This window comes from Typopeltis vanoorti, chromosome 20, assembly GCF_054136105.1.
Source record: "Typopeltis vanoorti isolate ZY-2024b chromosome 20, IOZ_Tvanoo_1.0, whole genome shotgun sequence".
Classification (NCBI taxonomy): Eukaryota; Metazoa; Arthropoda; class Arachnida; order Uropygi; family Thelyphonidae; genus Typopeltis; species Typopeltis vanoorti.
Genome location: NC_143568.1, coordinates 34,693,407 through 34,718,554, shown reverse-complemented (window position 1 = coordinate 34,718,554; position 25,148 = coordinate 34,693,407). Strand labels below are relative to the sequence as shown.

The window sequence follows — 25,148 nt, the reverse complement described above, 5'->3', positions numbered from 1 at the left end:
TCATAACACGATTAGTACAAATCACATGCATATGGTATATGGTGCTGGTGGGAAAATGCGCCAGACCACGTGGATGGCACTTTGCGAGTGACATCATGGGTTGGACTGTTTATAGATATCGGGAAAGACCTCACATAACAGGAGTCTTAAATTTTTTTTGTCATGGAAAACTCCTCAGGGAAATAACGCGATTCGTATTGGCCGGAAGGGTGTGTGTGTGTGGATGGGGGCATTAATGGCTTTGGGATGTTCTGAGTGAAATTTTTGGGTATATGCAGGGAATGGTTTGTACAGGACAAGGGATGTCATCCATGAGAGAATCCATGGATGACATCCCTGAACAACATTTTTCACGTGTCTCATAACGCACTTAGCAAATTGAACAGTTTACATGTCACAGGTCAAATCAAGAGTACGCGAAGATAAAAGTAATTCCCTTCACGGTAGATGAAGGGAATTAAAGATAAACGTCGTTGTGGGCAGATGAATGAAGGTCTCAGCGGGACGGTGCTGACCTTCCCCATTCATTTGCCCATGGTAATAACAGCGCTAAAAATATTGTTGTGTGGTGAACTTATGAGTGTGGATAGATGGATGGGGATGACATATAAAATATAAAAGTTGTTGTGGACAGATGAATGGGGGTTTCAGCAGGACAGCGCTGACATACCCATTCATTTGCCCACAGCAAATCAGAAACCGATACTTTTATTTGTTTAATAAAAATTAAAACTTTGTTCAGTGATGATACACTTTTAATCATTTACCTCTAACTTAATTATGTTTCCATATATGTGTTTGTAAATGTTTATGTATATGTAAAATGTTGTATATGTATATATAAATTTGTATGTAAATATGTAAATGTAATATGTATATGTTGTAAATGTATATGTAAATGTTGGTAATCCCCACATACATTTAAAAAAAAATTACATAACTTAGTGGTCCGTAGAATTGTTTTAGGCATTTTACTGGTCCTCAAGCTTAGAACGGTTCAGAAACGCTGCTCTATAGGTTTCCTTTTCATCTTTTTATTGTTGATATTTGATACTCATTTCAGTTCATTATTCAAGTTAGTTAAGGAATCCTGCAGACTACTATTTATTTATTTTATTTAAGAGCATGATATTTTGTTACCAAGTTTAGTGCTACATTCTTTAATGCAATCCATATAGATGATGAATAAGAGTGGGGATAGTACACACCCTAGTCTTACTCCTGATTTTACACCAGACAAGTTTTTATACCTCCTTCAGTTCAAAGGAGGTAAGAATGGAAAAATGCTTAATGATGTAGATTGATGAACAAACTGGTTGGCATGTTCCCTTAAGCCAAGCTATTCAGAATAACTTTCACAAAAAAAAATTATTCTAAATTTTTTGTTTGTATATCTGACATAAATAAATGCTTTAGTTATGGTATTTACTCACAGCATGACTGCATAAAAGTGTTATTAGGCAGTGATTTCACTATACTATGGTGGTCTGGAACCTAAAGTCATATGACCAGGGTATGCCTTATACTTTTCTTTTTCCCCTCTCTTCAGCAACTGCCTCTAACTTTTTTTTTTTTTTTTTGAGTCCACCATAGAGTTGATCTTTAAAGTCAAAATCAGTTTCTAGTTTACCACTGATAATAAATGACAAATTCAACACAATTTTTTAATAATGATTCTAAAATTTCTGTCTTACCTCCTTTTGTCCAAACTATTTGAGGTTTAGGAGATCCATCAGCCTTACAAATGAATTCTACTGATTTGCCTTCCATAATCAGCTGATCTCCAGGTCGATCAAGAAATGCTGGAGGTGCTAGATATGTAAAAAAATTAGAAAGTAAAATTTTACTTGATATAAATTCATGCTTTCCATTAAGAATATAAAATAAAACTAACCATATTAATTGAATAACTCATACCTAAAATTTCAATATTTTGCACATTATATATAACAGTCCATTCACAGATGCAGCTGTCAACTGCACATGCCTGCCAACCAATATGACTTGCCACAGGAACAATTAGTTTCTCCATGAATAATGCTGCCCTTTCTAGAATGCTTAGAATAATGTTTTCTCTTGCATTCTTAAGAGGTTGAATTCAGATTTTCGCAACTAAAGGATACATCATTCTTCTAACAATGTTAGAGGCATGACTTATTAATCTAACTAAATTTCATCACATGGAAATCAAAGCAAACACTTTGTGCAACAAAACAAGAAATGGTGCCATCAACATCACTAAAACATCATTAATTGGAATGTAGCAGTACATTTGAGCTATGCTAAGAAAATTATTTTTAAATAGTGTATAGTCTGGCTTTTTATCATACATTTGTGCCTCATTTTTTTCCTGTTGGATACAAGTTTCTTCAATAGTTTGTTACAGGAATTTTGTCTGTGTTTATGCTACTTGTTTGTTCCTGCTGCTTCTGCTTTCTGAAAATGGTGTCTGTAAAGAATAGCACATCTGTAGCATGGAAAGCTTTGGCTTGAAGATCAAGTTCTGTCCAGGATTTTTTCCTAGTGGATTATTATTATTATTCAGGCCTCCATGGAGTCAAAAGACTCACATAAAGTCTGTCAAGACTCATTGAGGGGAGGTTCCCCCCCCCCTAAGAAACGCAAAATCTATCATACCACTCCTTAAACTCATTGACCCTTCTCGCTCTCACCACTCCATCAGGCAATGCATTCCACGGTTCAACCACCCTCCATGCAAAGAAACCACTCCTCACCCTCTTGCTCACAGTTTCCTTTCGTAACTTCCAGGGATGGCCTCTTGTCATCACTCCTTCCCGCTGTTCAACCAAGCATGCAAAAATTGCTTTATGTATGTGCTGACAAATGTGAAAGATTTGTGGACTGTTACAGTAAACGAAAAGAAAGAAAGCATTAACGTATGTCAAAAGTGTATTAATAGGTTAGAGCATTTCGAAAAGGGAGCTAGAGTCAGGACCATAACAGAAGAGCTTAGGCAGGAGTCGGTGAAAATGAAAAGTGAAATGAAGCATCTAGAAAATGAGATTAAACACCTATTGGCTTGCGTGAATAAGCAAGAGGAAGTTATTGTTATGAAGAATGAGTCAAAGGATAATCATATATAACTGTATGGGGACTCCATCTTTAGAAGTACACAAAAGATGCTTTCCTGGTGAAACACCAAAACAAATAACTGATGCTTTGCAGAGAAGAAAAGAGAGAGGGCATCAGAATTATTGATAGTTGTGGGCACAAATGACATGGTTAGTGAAAAAAGGAATATTGATAGAGATTTTAAGAGGTTGCAGCAGGTGATCCTGGGTTGTGGCTTGCCATATGAAGACTTTTGTGAGGAACATACAGTATATATGTGGAAGTATTGTGGTGATTATAAGAAGCTTAGGAAACAGCTTAGAGTAGCATGGATTGAGGAGTCGATTGGTAATGAAATAAATGCTGATTGGAAACAAAGATTTGAATACCTAACAGCATCAATATGTGAAAGTATTCAAAAGGTCAAAGACTGAATAGGTTAGGAGTAAATAGATAAATGAGGGTATTAAGCATGAAATCTAGAAGAGGGCACTTTGCAAATCAGTTATATGAAGAGTATAAAGAGCAGGCCAGGAGAGTGACTCAGTAGTTAAGGGACAGCAAAAATGCAGTATGAGCAGAAATTAGTAAATCAAACCAAGAAAAATCCTTGAGAGTTTTATATATAATTGTGGCAAATAGAAAATAGAATGATTATGGTAAGATGTTAATGAAATGATAATGAAAGTGAGAGATTGGTAACTGCTGTTGAAGACATAGTTGAAGCATTCAGTAAGCAATTCATTAGGGTGTTTCATTCTCAGTGTGAAATCAGAAGCTCAAATGTAGAGAATGAAATGAGAGAAGACTTAATTATCAGTGAGCAAGAGGTATATGAGTGATTAAGTTAGATGTCAACAAGGCAACATAACACCAAGAATCTTAAAGGTATGTTCTAAGGAGATAGCATTAGTCTTGGCCTAATTGTTTAACAAGTCATGCAACTGCACTAGTCCCAAAGGAGTAGAAGGCAAAATTGTTCCACTTCAAAGGTGGTGGTAAAGCAAAGGCTACAAAGTATTGGCTGGTCTGAATACGCAGGGTTGTAGTTAAGATATCAGTGAGAGATAGGATACAAAAGTGGGTCAAAAGTGGTATATAACAGTGGTATTCCTTGTGCTTGTCAGCATTGGTTTCTTAAAGGGGGGGGTCACATGTTTTACCCACTTTGTGTACTATAACAAGGTGTTGAATGCATTGAACAAGAAAGGAGCATATACAGTGGTATACTTAGATTATGCAAAGGCTTTTGATACATTGCCACACCACAAGTTGGTAACCGGACTGAAGTAGATAGATTGGATGAGAGATTAGTGAGTTAGATAGGCAAGTGACTCTCAGACAGATATCAGCAAGTTGTGCATGAGGGATACAGTATACTGGAAGAGGATAGTCACTAGTGTTGAGCCACAGGGATCTATTTTGGTACCACTGTTATTTAATTTGTATATTAATGATATTGGGATGGGTTTAACCAGTAATAAACTGTTTACAGATGATGCAAAACTGGGGAGGATGATAAGGAATCAAGCAGATGCTGTGGCCTTACAGGAAGGCTTGAATAGATTATATGAATGGGCAACAATACGGAACTGTCAGTTCGATGTAAAGTGTAAGGTTCTGAAATTTAGTAGGCAACAATGGGATGCACAGTATACACTTGGTGAGGAAATTTTGCAGGAAGGTAAGGAGACAAGGTCCATTGCAGTAGTGGTGGACAAGAATCTGAAGTTCAGAGGTCACACATCGCACAAGTTGTGAAGTAGTCATATTGGCTAATGGCAATGATGCAGTGGACCTTAACATGCAGAAATAAAGAGGTCCGGGTTCCACTGCATAAGACTGATCAGGCCCCATGTGGATCAACTGTGCACAGATTTGTTCCCTTGGTCTTCATGATGAGAATATACTAGAAAGAGTACAGAGAAGACTGACTAAGGTTATAATTGGTCTCTGAGATGTGAAGACAGATTGCAGGAATAAGTGTGCAAAGCCTTATAAAATTTTTTATCAAACGGGAGAAAGGGGTAGAACAAGGGGGACATTCCAGTAAGCTATATGGGGGAGGAAGAAGCAGGGACATAAGGAGCAGGTTCTTTGCATGGAGAGTTGTTGTGAGTGAAATGTGTTGCCTGATATTGTGGTGAATACAGATATATTGAGTTTAAAGCATGGTTGATGGGCTTTGTATGCAACAGTGTGTGCCTACCGCAATGAGTCTTGACTCCATGGTCTGGTGTTAATAATAATAATAAGTGTTGTTGGAAAAGTAATTAGCATGTTGTCCAGATATGACAATAGTTAGTTCAGGAGAGCAGAGATAATGAATTTCAAGATGGCTGAGTTGTGCAAGGTAAAAGGGTTCATGGGCATACCTCTCTAATTTCAATTTGTAAATATGCAGAATGAATTTGAAGAAAAGTTGGAATGGTTTAAAATTGATGGATTGCATTTGAATGGGTTTGGTGTTATGCATTTAGAAACGCTATTGTTTGCTGAGAAGGTGTAGAATAATTAAGTTAACACAGCTAGTTATCAAACGGTACTGTGGAACAGGATACCAACCAAATGACTGTATACGAAAGGAAGAAGATGGATAAGAGGCTGAAGATATGGTTGTGGCAGGACATGATTGAATACATAAAGGTGAGGATATGACATATAAATGGCAATCCGAGTCAGGATCAAGGGAACAGAATGGTCAGACCAAAGAGAGAGAGGTGTCAGTTCCATCAATGATCAGTGCTGTGAAAATGCCACTAAGTAGGAAGCATTGCATTGTTGCCCAGAATGCTCAGATACCTCTCTAATTTCAATGTCCATAGCACCACAAACTGGACCATACGATCACACTCTCACCTCCAAATTTCATAGTTGGGGTTAAGCGCTCTGGTAAGAGACGTTCACCAGGCATCTGCCACATACCCATTCATCTTCATGTAGTTACCACCCACGAAAAAGGTTATTATTACTAAACCCACAGCACATTTGTATTGTGGGTGAGATAAGGATTTTTTTTTTTTAATCATTTTTATCTTAATACTGTAATTTCTTTATTTTTACATAGTCTGGAAACCCTGCTCTAGAGACCAAACATGGAACTTTTTTTTCAGCCACTTCAGGCCTATTGAAGGCCTGAATTAGCAGGCCTTCTCACACCAGGTGATGCAATTCATCTTCCACCTAAAGACAATCAAAAACATCCATGTCCACAGCTGGATTCAAACCCACAACCTGTTGGTCGGAAAGTAGATATGCTGACAACTCAGCCAACCAGGCTGACATTGGTTGATGTGCTTGGTAGAGGGTGTAGTGTTATTCATCACTCCATAACACAGCTTTCTAAGCTTCCACGTACCACTGTACATGCTATTTATACAAGGTGATGTTGCATGTTGGTTCAGATAATGTGGAGCTTGCATATTGCAGTCCTACCATGGAAATTCATGTTGTGAGCCTCTGTTCTAAATAATTTTGTGCAGAATCATGTTCCAGTCTGAAAAATGGCAATTTTTACATAGTGTTTTACATAGTCCTTCTGTAGTGTTTTCTGTCTACTGCAGGTAAAACTTGCAGTTTGCTATCTGCACTTCCATCTCAGTATGGTATCACTGATTGTTGATCTGAGATGGTCTAATTTGTCAAGAATTTGCCAACATGGCATCCTATCACAACTTTTGTTTCAAACTCTGTCAGTTCCCTAATTGCAGCCTCTTCACCTGGACACAGTTGCACTGATTTGAGAACATTGTATTCTTCAAATTTATACTCACTACAAACATGACTCATTACATGATATGATGAGCATTGCTCATCAATTTCTTTCCAAGCAGTGTATGTGGAATTATAAGGTCAATGATTATGGGAAGCTCTGTAGTCAACTAGCATCAATATGTTGGGTAGATAAGCTATGTAGAAAGATGTTGACAGCACATGGGAATTCTTAAGTCAGTATCTGACAAGTATATCATAACTGCATACCAAGAGTTGAGCGAGTAAATAGAGTAAGAATCAAGTGAAATACAGTGAAATCAAGGAAGCCGTGTTGGAAAAGAATGTTATAGAGGAGGAGGAGGTACAAAACAGTTAGTGGCAACCAGATCTATAAAGAGTATAAAGTGCAAGCTAGGAAGCTGATAGAGTAGTAAAGAAAGAAAAGATGGGGTGTGAAAGGAGACTGGCTGATCAGGCCAAGATTAATTCAAGAGAATTCTTTCACAATATGGCAAGCAAGAGGAAGAATAATAATGGCAGGTTGACACTGGTGGATAGTCATGGTAGAAGACTGACCATTTCAAAAGATATATGATGCTGTGCATTATGTAGAAGGAAGGCATATAATAGCAGAACTGGAAGTGAAAAAAATCAGGTGTGTCAGGTGTTGATTGAGTTAGATATTAATAAGGCTGTGGGAATAGATGACATATTACCACATATTCTTAAGAAATGGGCACAAGAGTTGGCTATATGCCCTTGACCTAGTTATTTAATGAGTCTTGCAGTGCGTAAGGTTCCTAAGGAGTGGAACGAAGGTAAAATAGTACCACTCCATAATCATAGTTCTAGGACAGAAGTTTCAGTTATACACCAGTTAGTATAACTGCAGTTGTAGACAAGGTGTTGAAGAGATTAGTTAGTAATAGAATATAACACTGGGTTGATGGGCATAGTATTCTTTGATTGTCAGTATGGGTATGTAAAAGGTAGGTCTTTAATAACTTCCAAAAAGGATAGGTCTTGTTTTAGCAATTTATTTGCTTTTTTAATAACTTAAGGAGCATGTTAGATAAAGGAGAATCAAATACAGTATGATACAGTTGTTCTTTGCAAGATAGATTACTTCATAAATTGGTGTACAAGGTATAGATTATAGGAATAGATAGTATATTGGTTAGAGGGATTGGTAACTGGCTCTCTAAATGATACAAGGAAGTTGTATATGAAGGAGCAGTGTCTCGAAACAAAAAAAAAGGAAGGAAATCAGTGGTGCAAACCAAAGTTCTGTTCTTGGGCTCCAGTTGTTTAACTTGCTTGTAAATTATATATCCTGTGGAGTGACTGCAGATCTTCAGTTATTTGCTGATGATGCAAAGTTGGAGAGAATTATAAGTAGCATTGCTGATGTTAATTCCCATCAGGAAGATTTGAATAGACTTTTGACTTGGACAAAGGAGTGAGGTTGTAGTTTTAATATTAATGAGTGCAAAGTGTCGCATTTTGGAGTTCAGAAACATAAGGTTGTGTACTATAATGATGATGCTGTAATGCAAGAAGTGGATAAGATTCAAAATCTGGGAGTGATAGCTGACATTAGACTGAAGAGTAGAGTCACATTGCAAATGTTGCAAAGACTGCACATTATAGTACCTCAATGATAAGAAATACTCTAACATGTAGGGATGAGGAAATTATTGCGCAACTGTAAAAAGTACTGGTCAAACCACACTTGGACTATTGTGCTCAGATTTGGTCACATGGTTTTCAGTGTGATGTGGAAACTGTTGGAGAAGGTCCAGTGATGAGTGATTAAGACAATATCAGAACTTGGGAATGCAGGTTATGGAGAGAGGTTGAAGAAATGTGAATTAGAAGTTTGGTGGATAGGAAGAAAAGAGATGAAATGATAGATATGTTCAAGTTAGTGATGGGATTTTATAGGATTAATCCAGACAGAATTATAAAAAGAGTACAAGGTGAGAGGAGGAAGAACCAGAAGTCATCCCTTGAAGTTATGTATGCATGTGGAAGGGAGTTGAAGGAGGATAAAATTGTTCCACTGCATAAAGGTGGTGATAAGGCTGTAGCTTCATATTATAGGCCAGTCTGTATATCTGGAGTTGTGGAGAGATAGGCGAGAGATAGGATACAGAAATGGGTTAATAACAGCAGTATTCTCTGTGGTTTGTTAAAGGGAGATCATTTTTCACTAACTTATATAGTGAAAAATGATCTCCCTAAATGATTATGCAGTGAAAAATAATTTAGATAGACAACCACAACAATCTCTTAAATAAATTGAAACAGATGGAATAACAGACTTCTAAGTTGGATCAGTGACTGGCGGTCAGATAGGTATAATAAAGTTGTATATGGGGGTGCAGTATCCCGAAAGGTCACTAGTTGTGTACCACAGGGGTCAGTTTAGGGACCATTGTTGTTCAGTTTGTATGTTAATGATAGTGTGATGGGTTTAACTAGTGATATGCAACAGTTTACAGATGATACAAAACTGGGGAGAGCAATGCAGAGTAAAGCAGATGTTATTATCCTTACCAAAGGACTTGAACAGATTGCATGAACGGGCAGGTAAGTGGAACTATCAGTTCTGTGCTGTAAAGTGTAAGGTTTCAGATTTGTTTAGCAATGATGGGATGCAAAGTATGCACTTGGTGGGGAAACTTTAAAGGAAATAGAGGAGATGAGAGATCTAGGAGGGATGGTGGACAAGGACCTGAAATTCAGGGACCACATTGCACAAGTTGTGAAGACGTCACAACGGATAATTGCAATAATGAAGAGGATCCCAGCATGCAGAAATAGAGAGGTTATGATGCCATTGTGTAAGGCCTTGATCAGGCCTCATAGATTATTATGCACAGATTGGTCGCCGGGATTTCGTGGTGATGAGGATATGTTGGAAAGAGTCCAGAGAAGATTCACAAAGGTGGGAAGTGCACGAGGACAGATTGAAAGAATGTAAGTTGCAGAGCCTCGTGAATACTAGGAAGAGGGGGGGGGGATAAGATTGAGGCATATAAGCTAGTGAGAGGGTATCAGGGTGATATGGAAGAAATTTTTCATAGAAGAGGAGAAGGGGAGGGGGAAAACAAGAGGTCATCACTAGAAACTGTATAGGAAGGTCGTGATGTGGTAAAGAGGGGTACAAGGAGATTTTTACATGGAGAGTTGTGGGTGAATGGAATACATTACACAGAAATGTTAATGTGGGGAGTATTAAGGATTTTAAAATTCAGTATGATAAATAAGTTGTCAGTTGAATGATGCTCCAATAATAAGTCTGCTGTCTCTTTGAAACGTGTAATAATAATAAAAAAAACTCATGTATTCTAACACTGTTTCCATAAATATAATATTGATGTGATTTGAGCTTTACTCATGAAACGTTTATAATGGAATGATCAAGACATAGATATAATGAACTTAAAAACAAACTGATGGTTGGAGGTGTTATTTGTCTTATAATTACACTGAACAAATTTACAAAGCATTTTTTCTTTCCTGCAAAATTAGATCTTTTCTTTGCATTTCAAATACTTTAAAATAAATTTCAAAAAAATGTGTACAGAATCACACATACAATGTTTAATAATTCAATGAATATCAGTCTTAAGACAAACTTTCTACCTACTGATTTTCCTTTGAAATTACCTAGTGCCTTTCTAACTAATCTGCTGACATTTTTCAGCTGCTTAATGATGAAATTATAAAGTAACAGAATGACACTTAGATTAGGAAAAAAATTATTTAAATAAATATTTATAGGATTTTTGACTAGCTGTCTTGGCAATTGTCAATACAGTTAAAAAGAGATAAGCACAATAACACCAACACAAATTGCAATCATATGACAATATATGATATCAACTTCAGGAAGATAAGTCTATCTACAACTATCAGAATTCAGAGAAATAAATGTAAATAATTACAATTTTATGAAACACAGGAATATGGAGTGTTAGTTAGGATGATTTCCCAAAAACTGGGAAAGTTTAATGCATTTGTTTTTGTTCAAATTCAGACTGTAAAGGTGTTATTTACATAAATTTCTTTATATAATCTTTCAAGAGGAAAGATAACTTTCGTGTAGGACTTTAGTTTTATTCCAATGAATTTTATGTGTAGTAGATAAGGCATAGCTGGCTAAACCAGATTGATCAGGCTCTTGAAGTAAAACATACTTTTTTTTTTTTTAAATATTTATCCCATACACAAAAGACAGAAGAATTTATAGAAAACAGATGCCACGAGAGGGCAAAATAATGTTGATGTTCTTCTAAACAAATCTCAGCTTTACGCCCTGTCCACCCATAATAACAAAGTTCATATGAAAAAGGGATCCTATAAATTTCAGAAAAAGAGAAAGGAGGATATTTATCTTTCTGAGAGAAGCTAAGAAGTAATTTTGTTTACAAACTGGATGGAAAGAAACTTGTAGGTCAATGTGGAGAAGTCACAGAGTTTTCACTGATAGTCCTTTAACATATGGAGCTGAAATTCTAGAAACTTCGAGGAGGATTAGAATGAAGACCATAATCATTTTAATTAAAATTAACCATCTGCAATATGATTATCATATTAAGATTATAATAAGATTATCATCTGTCATTATTAAAAATTAGGTTTATAGGGAGTTACTTTGCAGTTTATTTATAGGAAGTTCATAGAAAGTTCCTTTATGAATTAGGCTCACTCCACTGCACTAATTCATAAAGGAAGATGATGCATTAATGTGAGGATGAGACAGGTAAGAATGGAAATCAGAATCATGATCAGGGAAATGGGAGTGGTCAGACTGAAGAGAGAGAGGTGTGTTATAGCATCTAGAATAGAGAATGATGGTGCTGGTAGAATGGTCTGAATGACATAGGAATTATATTTGAACACAAATGTAAACCATATTTGAAACTAGAAGTTTGTTGCATTCATCGAGTAAGTATACCAAAGATAATTGGAATAAGTGAAACTTGGTTGTTTGAGGAGGATGTGATGTCAGGAATAAAATAGAAGGATATACAATTTTCTGAAAGGATAGAAAAGTAAAAAGAGGAGGAGGGAGTGCTGTACATGATTGCAGAGAAATTGTGTCCCCAAAGTGTAGAAGTTGATAGTGCATGCAGATTTTGAATCTGTGTGATGTGAAGTTGAAATTAACAGGCTGCTATATCTGATAGGATGCTGCTATAGGTCAGGGAATGTAGAAATTACTGATTGTGAATTGTAAGAATGGAAATCCCTACTCTAACATGTAGGGACATAACCATGACATATTCCTTAAGAATATGCCATGGTTAGTTGAGCATATAAAAAGGCAAATAGGTTGGGCATATAAAAAGAAGGTAATCCTGATGAGAGACTTTAATTACAGAATATAGACGGGAAGGAGTAGATAGTGTATGGGAACAAGGAGAGCGAGATTATGGAATTTCTGAGAGATAAGTATCTTAAACAGCACATGATTGAAGCAACTAAAGGCTTTAATGTTTTAAATTTGGTGATAACTTAACAAGATGTAGATGTTAATAAGATGTTGGTTCTTGCCACCAGTTGGTGAGAGTGATCATGAGGTATTTCTTTGGGAAATGTTAAAACAAGAAAAGGTTACTGCCAAAAATGGATATAATGGATATAAAGCAGGAGTTATAGGAAGATTAGTATTCAGTTAACATCAGTATGTTTGATAAATGAGCTGAGCAGAAAAGATATTGACATTGCATCTTTTCTGCTCAGCTACTGCCTTGAGAAAACTCGCAAGGCAGTATCTGACAAAAGCAATGTATACCTGCAAAACAAGAGTTAAGTTAAATACAGTAAGAGCAAAATGGGTGAACAGTGAAATCAAACAAGCTGTACTGAAAAAAAAAAAAAAAAGCTAAGGAGGTACAAGACAGTTAGTGGTGATTGGATACATGAAATGTATAAAGTGCAGGCTAGAAAGGTGATGAGCATGGTAAAGAAAGAAAAGGTGCAGTATGAGAGGAAATTGGTTCGTTAACTCAAGAGAATTTTTCTGCTATATGGCAAGTAGGAGAAACAATAATTCATGCAGTTTGACACTGGTGGATAGTCATGGCAGCAGAATAACAGTTGCAAAAGATATAATGGAATTATTGAAACAGTTTATCAGTGTGTATAATACAGGTATAAATAATGCAGTGCAATATACTGAAGGGAGCAAACTATTAGGAGAATTCAAAGTGGAAGAATCGGAGGTGTATCAGGTGTTGGTTGGGTTAGATGTTAATAAGGCTGTGGGAATGGATGATATATCACCACATATTCTTAAGGAATGTGCACCACAGTTGGCTATGCCCTTGACCTGGTTATTTAATGAAGTATTGCAGTGGATAAGATTCCTAAGGAATGGAAAGAAAGAGATGGTTCTAGGATAGAAGTTTCCGATTATAGATCAGTCTGTATAGCTATGGTTGTGATCAAGGTGTTTGAGAGATTGGTTAGGAATAGAATATAGAATTGGGTTGATGGATATAGCATTCTTTATGATGGTCAGCATGTATCTGTAAAGGGTAGGTCCAGTTTTAGCAATTTACTTGCATTTGATGATAGGGTAATGGGTGTGTTAGATACGGGACAATCATAGACAGTGATATTCTTAGACTTTACAAAAGCATTTGATAGATTACCACATAAGTTGGTACAAGCTGCAAAGGATGGGAATAGATAGTATATTGGTTAGATGAGTCAGAGACTGGTTCTCTGAACAAAACAATACCAGCAGGTTGTGTATGATGGAGCAGTGTCTCAAAAAAAGGAGGTTAACCAGTGGCAGGCCCCAGGGTTCTGTTCTTGGAACCCTGCTGTTTAACTGTTTGTAAATAATATATCATGTAGACAGACTGCAGATCGTCAGTTGTTTGCTGATGATGCAAAGGTGGGAAGAAACATATATAGCAGTGCTGATGTTAATTCCCTTCAGGAAGATTTGAATATACTTTTGATTTGGACAAATTAGTGGGGTTATAATGGTAGTTTTAATGTTAATAAGTGCAAGGTGTTGCATTTTGGAGTGCAGAAATATGAGGCTGTGTACTATATCGATGGTGTGCCGTACTGCAGGAAGTGGATGACATTAGAGCTTTATGAGTGATGGTTAATAGTAAACTGAAGTTTAGAGGGCATATTTCTAATGTTGTAAAGGCTGAACATCATAGTGCTGCTATGATATTAAGTATTCTAACATGTAGGGATAAGGAAGTGGTTGCATCACTGTATAAAGCATAACCACTTCCTTAACCCCACATGTTATTCAGCAAGCTGAAGTTTTTCCCCAGCTTGGATATTGTGATTTCTGTATCTGTTTCAATTAAACGTAAGAAATGTACCTACCATATACAGCAATCTTTGCAGAACTTGCAATTCTTCCAAGATCATTAGAAGCTGTACAGCGATATGTTCCTTCATCACTTTTCTCAACTGTTTGTATCGTCAGAGTTCCTGTAGATGATACTTGATACTTGGCAGACTGGAGCAAGGGATGATCATTTTGGGTCCATGAAATGGTTGGAACTGGATGTCCTGTAGCACTACAAGGAAAGACTATTGTCGCTCCAACAGGAACACTATGATCCGCTGGACTCTCTGTGAACTGTGGCTTGGCTGGACAGAGATGTATAAATGGCAGTCAGGATCAACCTAGATTTAGATATTTTTAAATATATCTTGTAACTATAATGTTTATACTTCCCCATTAAGAGTAAGTCCTACTTGTCTAAGACCATTTTAAAAAAGTGAATGCCGAAAGGAGAAATTCTCATACTTTTAATGAGCAAAAATTTTACATACAAGTCTGTGATAAGCCAACGTGTGCAAAATATTTTTCTCACATATTCTCATCTGTAATTATCCATTTCTCGATGGATAATTGAGAAAGGATAATGGAGAGTATAAGTAATGACTATGCCAGATAGTCATTACTTAATTCTCACAAACTTTGTTCTACCCAGTCAAGCAAATTGATATAAATTAAAAAATAAGAAACAACATTTGTTCTTCACTAATTCTATTTATCCAATGTTCATTAATTGGACAGCACTACATTTCAAAGAAACCTAATTGCAGATATCAACAGTGTAATAGCCCTTTCTTTGAACCCAACTTTCACTTTTTTAGATAGGCTTTCCATTAAGTTTATGATGAACAATGTATTTTGGACCATTCTTCCCACATTATTATTATTACCAATCCAGGTACTACTGTTAGGTACACTGGCCTGGTCCACATCTGAACATTCCAAAAGTGTTTTAATAGTCTGAGATTCAGGATTCTGCAAGTTTTCTGATATCATTTTTCCTCCAACTGTGTCACAACAGTACTTGCAATATATGTGGTACACTGTCATGTGAAAGAAGACAAATCTCATCTGTAAAACGACCATAATGGGAAACACGACATTATTCAGGACTTGCATATCTGTCAGTGTTCATATTTCCAGGCTCTATAAGCAAAGGCTGGAGTCCATGCTAAGAGAAATGGCACGACAATGTAAAAACCTCTCACAACCAAACTTCGTTGGGACAATCATAGGCCTCCAAGTACATCCAAAGCCAGTAGTAAAAAATAGTAAAAAAAAATTGTGATTATGCGCAGCTATTTAGAAGAAACCAAAATCAGAGTTCTTGACAGAGAATCCTTCTACCAACCTGAATCACTACAGACTGAGTTTCTGGTTGATCCTTTCCACATCAAAATGTGGAGAGTTTCATATTACTCTTTGGAGCATTATTTTTAAACAGTGAGCATCTCAATACTTATTTTAACACAGTGTATACTATTGCATATATCAGGGGTAGCCAACTATGCATCATTTTGGAGCCAAAATAATTCCGGTAAGATTTTTTAGAAGAGCCTCCACCTTTGACTGATGCGATGTATGAGAGTGAGAGAGTGTGTGCATGGCGAGGTTGTAAGGAGCCTGTAAGAACTGCTTTGACTAATTAGACACCTAATTTTAAGGAGCTTACTAAGAAAATGGATACAAGGCCTCTACTAGTAAATAAGCAACTAAAATTGTTTCGACTTTAAAATTATTCTAATTGTTCAAAGTAAACTTCATTTAATGTGTTTCAAATTAAACTTTTTTTTATTACAGTAATTTTTGTTAACCTTGTTTTACTCTCTCTCTTTTTTTTATTTATTTTATTCCTTTTTTTTGTTGTCCCCTCTTCTCTTTTTGTTTATTTTTTCCTGGTAGATTGTGAAAAGCCGTGTGGACGCAAGCCGCATGTGGCTCACGAGCCACATTGTGGCCACCCTGCTATATATCGCTAAATAAATAAGAGAACACACATACACAGCAGAGCAAAAAAAGAATGCTGAAAGAATGTTAAACAAGTTGAGAGAAAAGTAGTAGTCCAAATTTAAGATTTATTCACATTCAGTTATGTTCAGGATGGAACAGTTAATGACAACTTCAGCAACAACAACAACCACCACCTCTTTGAAGTAATTCTCACAGAAGCTGCAAAAGCTTATTTGGGAATTGTCCAAGATCCCAAAGGACTGATTATTATCCTGAAGAATATGGATATTGTCTTACATTCATCAATTGTTACTGATGAACTTGACAATATCAGAGCATCTTAATCATTTCTCTCCTTGGAGTACCTCCACAGTTCAGCTGTGAGAACACATCTACCCTTTAGTTGATCCCCTTGCAAACAGAAAACTTACAAATTAATCTTCATCTATGTGCTTTTCTAGCACAGAGATGGAGATATATAACACTCCATCATAATCCTAGAAAAGCTAGTTTTCTCTTTTTTGAGCATGACAACATAAAAAAGAGACTGATTTCTGAGGCAAGTAACATGACTATTATATAGTTCAATTTCCTGAAGAATGATGCAGAGAACCTTTATCAGGGATTATCAACTGCAGGTGAGTCAGATGGTTTCATATGGAGGTAGCCAGGTTTTTCCTACTGAAAACTTTGTTTTTTCATTGTGCAAAACAGGTAAACCAGCCAGAAGAACACACAGTTTACAGATATAATTGACAATGCAGATACGCATTGTCTGCTATATTGGTCAGAATAGCCTAAGTTATATGTAAATTTTTTCTAATATAGAGAAAAAATGGGGACAAATGAGAGCAATTTTTGCAGGAAGCATTTAGTTTCAACTTGCCACTTATAAGTACAGTGGTATCTCGCTAATCCGAACTAATAAAAACCATGCTCATTCAGATTAGCGAAAAGTTCCTATTAGAGAATTTTCCCCCAAGAGACAACAATAACTAGTGTTTAAGACAAAAATAATCAGATTCTAATGGTACATCAATTTAATTCTGTAATAAATGAAGTAATTGATATAAAAAAAGCTACTATACTGTACTGTAACTTAAAAAATAATACAGTACACAAGTTTATTTTAGTAAAAAATTTAGTTTGTATGTACCTATATTGTTGAGGATTCTGATTTAATAAAATTTCATAGTTCAGTACATAACTTAATTTGCGCAAAAAAATAGCATTTTCTTGTACACAACACAAAAAAGTTTTTTTATTATTATTATTATTTCTTTGTAAAAATGTTGCCGATTTTCTTTTGCTTCTTGGAAGCTAAACTTTTTTCGAATGCTTCTTCTCGGAGCTGCATTAGCAATAAAATTTCGTGGAATGGCGTATCATTCCGCTTAGCCCATTCTATACACATTAAAACTGTCAGCTGCGTCTTCATGTTTTACTTTTTTTTTCTTCTTCGAGTTCTTTATCGTCATCATCGTCTTCTAATTCATTCTGTGGCATCATATTTATAATCTCAGCATCTGATTTGATTTCGAATTCACTTTCAGTTCGACCTGTAATCCATTCCTTAACATCTGTTTGTGAAAATTCAATATCTGGATTTATATTTTTAACCAAATTATGCACGTTTTGAATTTCCTCTTTTTGTGTATCACCGTAGTTATACTGTACTGTAATAATAATAAAATAAATAATAATAGTTAAAATAATAATTATTAAATAAAAATAATATTACACAAAATAATAATACGTAATAAATAAAACTTTTTTTCTTTCAAACCGCAGTTCGGATTACTCGAGGGTTCGGACTAAAGAGGTTCAGATTAGCAAGATACCACTGTACTGCTGAATTCTATGGAATTAGTGTCCATTGAATATTATAGTTCAGTTTTTCATATAAATAAACCTTATTTAAGTGAGGGACTGTTAATACTGGGATGTCTTCTGATTTTTTGAAACAAGTGATGTAAAAAAGCAAAATCTTGTTATAATCTTGATTAAACTACTTCAGAGACCTCTGAAATGTTGCAAATAGCATTTGGGAAAAGGGCAATGAGAAAGATGAACTTATTTTCTGGGTTTACAAACATCAATTCAGCTGAGTAGTGTGAAGGAGTTGTAAATCAGTTGTCCCAAAAGGCCAAGCTATTAACCAAAAGCATTATTTTTATGTCTTTAAGAACATTTTATGGAAGATATTTGCCAAAAACAGCGGAGAATTTATTGGCTCATAACAACATTACCTCAGCGTACACAACATTTGAACAACAGTTTTTGTCCAAGAACAACACAGCTATAAAATCCTGCACCAAGAACTAGTTCCCTTTGATTTGTGTTTCCTCCCCCCCCCTCTCCAAATGAAACTGCAGCTCAAAAAAAATGGTGATTTTAGGACTACTTCAGAGATCCAGACTTAACTGCAGGTGGTGCTGAAAGTAAATCTAAAAAAAAAAAAAAAACGTTGCCAGCAATATTTCCAACAATGGCAAAAATACTTGCCTTGGGATAAAAATGCAGTGTTATATTAACAAGTTACAGAAATTTCAGACTGCGCTTCGTATTATCATATCTTAGTCATGTATTGAAAACATTTAACACATGGATTATTGAAAACTTTCTTCTGCATCATCAATCCTACAGAATCTCTTCAGTAACTCATGTTCCATCATGATCCTTTTTCTATCTCTGCACTCTAAACTTTCTTACACACACTCCATCTATCTATCCTCACAGGAAGTATTCCAAGAAACCAAAATGAATCTACACGATATAGTTAAGAAGATCTCTGTATAAAAGCCTTGGATAACTGAGGGATAATAACCTATATGTTTCTATTTGTCAAAATATTCCTCAAATAATCACTTGGATGTTGAAGAATTGGACAATAGGACATTTAGGGATATTACAAAAGTAGGTAAAATAGTATTTTAAACCTCAACTCCCTGTCCATCATCATTATCCCAAATTTCCTATCCCTCATCATTTTCCTGCAATCCAGTTCTGTCAATATATAATATTAAAGCTTGTAATATTTTTCATTCAGAATTGCATAACTTACATTTTACCACATTAAATTAACAAACTATTATCCTTTGTCAACACTGCAAAGTCTATTAAATCATCGTGCAGAATCTTTACATCATTTTAGGACCTTTATTAACTGTTGCCCCTCTGTAGTTTGCACCATCAGAAAACAAATGCATATTCTTCCTCAAACACAGCCCCTACAGAGTGGTTGTCTGAATTCTCCTGGATTCTACACTTTTCATACTACACTGTCAGCCACCCTGTTATCCATGTCAACAGCTTTGAATCATCCACATTTACGCTTATTTGCATAAGATTTGTGTGGTATTCTATTGAATCCCTTCGAAAAGTCCAGCAGTATAACAACATAGCCATTTCCTTTATGCAGTTTAACTATTAACCACTTTTTATAAGCAAACAAATTATTTAAGCAATACCTACCATTTTCAAAGCCAGGATTTACCTCCCAAAGAGTATCATATTCCTTCCTATCCATCCATTCCAGAAGTTTGCTTTAACCAGCTTTTCCCTCTTAATCATCAATTCTGAGCTACAGAATAAAATGGTCTATAATGTGCTTTCTCTGTCTTGGAACTTTCTCCATAAAACAAAACTATTTGCCCTCTTTCCATTACACTGGAACCTTCCCTAAGCTGACTCGACCCAGGTAAGAAGGAAATCCCAATTCTTTTGCACATTCTCATTACATATGAACCAATATCCAAATCTAGTTCCATAGCTATATATTCATTGATATTTCTTAATTTCCTGAGCACTTTCATTTCATCAATTTCTCTTCTTGCATCAGTCCTCTCCCCACCCACATATCAGCAAACATGCTATCTCCACCTTGGGTGATATATACATACATCCTTGCAAAATGATGATTCGATAACTATTTCTTTTTTTTTTTTTTTTTCACCTTCTACCATCTGTATTTATTAAAGTAATTCTTTTACCTTCATTCTTCCTTTGGATCAGCATATGACTAAAGAAATCTTGGAGATTTCATTTGGTCTGTTTAACTAATTTCCACTATATCTGATTTCGCCTTCCTTACCATGTTGGTCACCCTTCTTGTATATGATTTGTACTGGTGATGAACCTACTGACCATCTCATTGTTCCTTCCAGCTTCTGTTTAATGATGATAATGCTATTCATCTGTAAAATATCTGCTATTTAGCAATACCAGATTTTTTTTTTTTTTTTAAATCTGGTATTGCTAAATAGCAGATATTTTACGATTTAACTTTTGTGATTTAAAAAATAAAAGTTTACGATTTATATTTTGTGATTTAAAAAAAAAAGTTATGCAAAATTTCGAACAATCATCAAATTCCTAATATGTATCCCTCAAGGGATGCACAAGATATAGCAGTACTACATGAAAAGATTACATCATTACTAAATTTCATTCAACAATTTTCCTCTGAATTAATTTGTCATCTGTCAAGACTCCAACACGATCAGGTATTATGTTTCAGCCTTTTGCCATCCTAAAAAGGCTTGTTTACTAATCTTTCTTCTCTCATTCTGTTTAAGTGACCATACTGCCTGGGATTAGCTCTGTTAACACAATCCTAATGTTAACACTGCCAACTTCTTTCATAAAATTATTCAGCTGACTTCCTGCTGAGCTTCACTAAAACTCAGCCTAAACATCTAAAATGTTTTACTTTGTTTTTATGTGGTTTCTATTCACAAAAGGTAAGCCTACAATGCATTAGTAGTGTGAGTGGGCTAAGGATTTTTTTATTTTTTAAAATTAATTATTATAATTTTGTAGTTTTTTAAATTTATTTTTTACATAGTCCAGAAATCCAACTCTAGAGATGAAACATGGAACATTTCCAAGACACTTCAGACCTTTAATAAGCAGATATTTAACTTATTTAGAGAATCCTGCATACTTATGCTGGAATTTTTATTAAGTATTTATTATTTATATTTATTTATTAATGCCCACTTTCTTTCATAATATGATCCATATAGATTCTATTCAGAGCAGTTTAAGATTAATATTCTCTTAAATATATTACTATTGTGGCTTTTGCAAAAACTTTCCCCAAAGAGTTCAAGGACTCACAAAGGGAAGGCTATTTTTAGTCACTCATACCTAAATGTAATCAGATTGGTTGCAGAGCAGGCATGCCAAAATGACTCTAAAATCAAGTGAAGACAAAGGTGCATGCTAGCAGAGTCTGCGTGAGGAGAAGGGAGTGCAGTTTGTGGATGTATGGCATGTGTTTGAGGGAAGAATAAAATTATACAGGCATGATTGGGTTGCATTTAAATGGCTTTGGAGTAAGTGTACTGGAGAATGGCTGGATGGAATACAGTGTGTGATGTGTGCAAGAGATCAGAAGAAAGAGATGAAGGGAAAAATCAGGAGAGTGGTACTGAAGAGACAGAAGTGCTTATCAGTAGAAACGGTAGTAGCGTGAGAGATGAAGAAAGAACAGGAATGCAAGAGGAACAGGGAAATTAGGGAAGCTCGGATGGACAGGAAAACATGACATAAGGAGAGAGGATGTTGACAGCGGCAGTGAATGTGTGTATGAAGATGGAGTATAATGCGATGTGAGTGGGGAAGTTGAGACTGAGCAGATATACATGGTAAATGGTGATAAAGGTGATTGGACAGTTGTGGTGGGGAAATCACAACCAACACATAGCTTGGATAGGACTGGCTATGGACCTAAAAATGAACTGCTCTGTTTACAAATGCCAGAAGTATCAGAAATAAGGGAAATGAAATAGTTTCAGTGATCAACTTTATTCACCCCAAAAATCATTGGAATAAGTGAAACATTATTATTATTATTATTCAGGCCTCCAAGGAGTCAAAAGACTCATCGAGGGAGGTCCTTCATAAGACATAAAGTCCGTCAAGACTCATCGAGGGGAGGACCCCCCCCCCCCCCCCCCTGAGAAACACAAAGTCTATCATACCACTCTTTAAACTCACTGACCGTTCTCGCTCCCACCACTCCATCAGGCAATGCATTCCACGGCTCAACCACCCTCCACACAAAGAAACCACTCCTTACCCTCTTGCTCACAGTTTCCTTTCATAACTTCCAGGGATGGCCTCTTGTCATCACTCCTTCCCGCTGTTCAACCAAGCGAAAGAACTCCCCAGTGTCAACCCTGTAACCACCTCTCAACAGTTTAAAAGTCTCAATCATATCACCTCTCATATCATATCACATGGTTGAACGAAGATGATATCTTTAACGGAAATAGAAAAAACTGAAGGATACAGTATTTTTCACAAGGATAGAAAGGGCAAGAAGGGAGGGGGGGGGGAGTGCTGATGATGATAACAGGGGAATTAAGAATTAAGTACACATAAGGTAGACATGAAAGGGGGAAATAGTGGTAATGGTTATGAGGCAATGTGATGTAACGTGGGGGTTGACAGGAAGACATTTAGTTGGATGTTGCTATAGGGCTGGGAATGTGGAGGAGGGGTGATGAAGAAATGCATAAACAACTTGGATTAGTGAACAAAGGAATGGTAATTATTATGAGTGATTTTAATTATGGCAGTATAGATTGGAATGAAGAGATAGCATTTGGGAATAAGGGAAATGAATTTCTCGAGTTTGTTCTTGAGAAAGAACTATCCCAGGCAGCATGTAAGGGAGGGCATGCGAGGATCAAGAATTCTAGATCTGATCATTTCATCAGAGGATGTAATTGTGAGAGAGAGGTATCACACTTTCCTCCATTTGGTGAAAGTGATCATGAAGTGATCATCTGTGTTATAGCTAGTCATATGCAGACTTTTGTGAGAAAAGGATATATGTGGAATTATAAGGCTGGTGATTATGACAAGCTTAGCTTGTCATAATCACCAGCTGTAACATGGAAGGAGGAGCCAACAAAGTTTGCACCTGAAAGTATCTTCAGGACTGGAGTAAGGTGGTACAACACCGGGAAACTCGTTGCAAAGGTGGAGCAAGCTCACAATACTCCTATCTCAGTATCTCCCATAATGCAAAACACATCTCCTTGTAGAGATGTATAATGTTATGCATTAAGGGGAGGGTCACTACCCAGACTAGTTTCGACCTTTGTTGAGGTCTCTTCAGTGGGAGCCAGAGTAATTTAATAAAAAGGTGGCACACCGTTTGGCAACTCCTATAGGTAGAGATGACCTTGCTAATGCTTCTGCCTGGTATCTCCACTCAGGCCTAGCTCCCACTGAAGAGACCTCAATAAAGGTCGAAACTAGTCTGGGTAGTTGCCCTCCCCTTAATGCATAACATTATACATATCCGCAAGGAGATGTGTTTTGCATTATGGGAGATACTGAGATAGGAGTGTTGTGAGCTTGCTCCACCTTTGCAACGAGTTTCCCAGTGTTGTACCACCTTACCCCAGTCCTGAAGATACTTTCAGGCACAAACTTTGTTTGTTCACACTGGGATAAAGGATTAAACTAAATTTATTATAGTGTAACCAAGTGAAAAATAAACTTTCAACATGGAAGGAGGAGTTGTGCGGTAAGGAAATAAATGGTACATGGGAACTGACAAAATACATAATAGCATCAATGTGTGAATGTATTCTGAAGGCAAAAGGCTGGATAAGATAGGTGTAAAATGGATGAATGCAGAGCTTAAGCATGAAATCTGGAAAAAGAAAGTACTTTGGAGGAAGTACAAGATGAATAATGGTAATCAGTTATGTGAAGAGTATAAAGAAGCCAGGAGAATGACTCAGTAAAGAAAACAAAAGTAGAGTATAAACAGAAATTGGCAAATCAGGCAAAGAAAAATCCTAGATTTTTTTTTTTTTTTTTTTTTTTTTTTTTTTTAGATATGTGGCAAGTAGAAGGAATTTTAAGCACTCAATATTCCTACCAATACCTAAAAAATCTAAGACAATCAAATGCAAAGAGTACAGAACAATCAGTCAGATAGCAAAATCAGAAAACACAATCGGATTTTCAGGAAAATAAAGGTACTAGAGAAGGACTCTTCAGCATTAGAATTAATATACAAAGATATCTGGAGAAGCAGAAAGAAGTCTACTTATGTTTTATTGACTACACAGAGGCCTTTGACAATATACAACATGAACAATTAATGAATGCATCAAAAAATTAGGAGTAGATGGTAAAGATACCAAATTATTCACAATTTTATATTGGAAGCAAACTGCTTCAGTAAAAATATCATTAGAAACCTCGGAGGGTGTCAGACAAGGCTGTGTTCTTTTTCATATATTGTTTAACCCTCTATACTGAAAATATATTCCAGCAATGAGCAGAAATGTAAACAACTTAAGATATGCTGACTATATGGTACTGCTGGCTGAAAATAAAAAAATTCTTCAAAACATACTAGAAGAGATGCTGAAACTAAGTGAAACATATGGATTTAATTTCAACTTAAAAAAAAAACATGCTGGTAACAAGAGAAAAAGGGAAAATACCTAATAAAAAATAGTAAGATCAGAGGAAATACCTCAGATCAAGTAGAGAGTTGTATGTATATATTTGGGTCAACTAATTACAAAAATAATTGGAAAAATTTGGAGAAAAGAGCAAAGCTAATAAAAATGGCAAATACCTGTTGGATTTCTGCCCAGGACATGGACTGGTTATTACTAACACAATGTACCAACATAAAAATGTGCACAAATTCACATAGAGAAAAAAGGCAAGGAATAAAAAAAAGTCTCATTGACTATGTTATTGTTGATAGTGATATTTTCTCCCTGATGCAGGACACCAGAGTGTACAGAGGATTGGAAATTGGAAGTGATCACCATTTAGTTTTGAATGGGATAAACTTGAGTTTCATATTAAAAAGAAAAACATGTAAGAATGTTTAAAGCGAATAAAAGTTGAGCAGTTCTCAGATAAGAACTGTAGACTAAAATACACAAAGATTATTGAAGAAAAAATGAAAGAGTTTTGAGAACAGGAACCAAACATATTCAGTGGCAAGTCCTGAAGAAAACATTGATTGATTCAGCCAGAGAGGCAAGTCTGCAAGATTCCCTGAATAATTCTTGTAATAGATTTGGTA

At 35.9% G+C, this 25,148-nt stretch overlaps 1 protein-coding gene across 4 annotated transcripts in view; it reads right to left on the bottom strand.

Annotated features, from left to right (window-relative positions):
* Pxn (Peroxidasin) overlaps positions 1–25,148 on the bottom strand; it is a 479,183-nt gene that overhangs the window by 205,623 nt on the left and 248,412 nt on the right. For all 4 annotated transcript variants that reach the window (XR_016550040.1, XM_090409901.1, XM_090409902.1 and 1 more), the window contains 2 exons: positions 14,158–14,427; positions 1,695–1,811 (listed from right to left, as the gene is read on the bottom strand). Coding sequence is in view for 3 of the 4 variants with exons in the window: in XM_090409901.1 (XP_090266027.1) it covers positions 1,695–1,811; positions 14,158–14,427 (387 nt within the window). In the remaining variant the exon portion in view is untranslated. The remainder of the gene's footprint in view (positions 1–1,694; positions 1,812–14,157; positions 14,428–25,148) is intronic.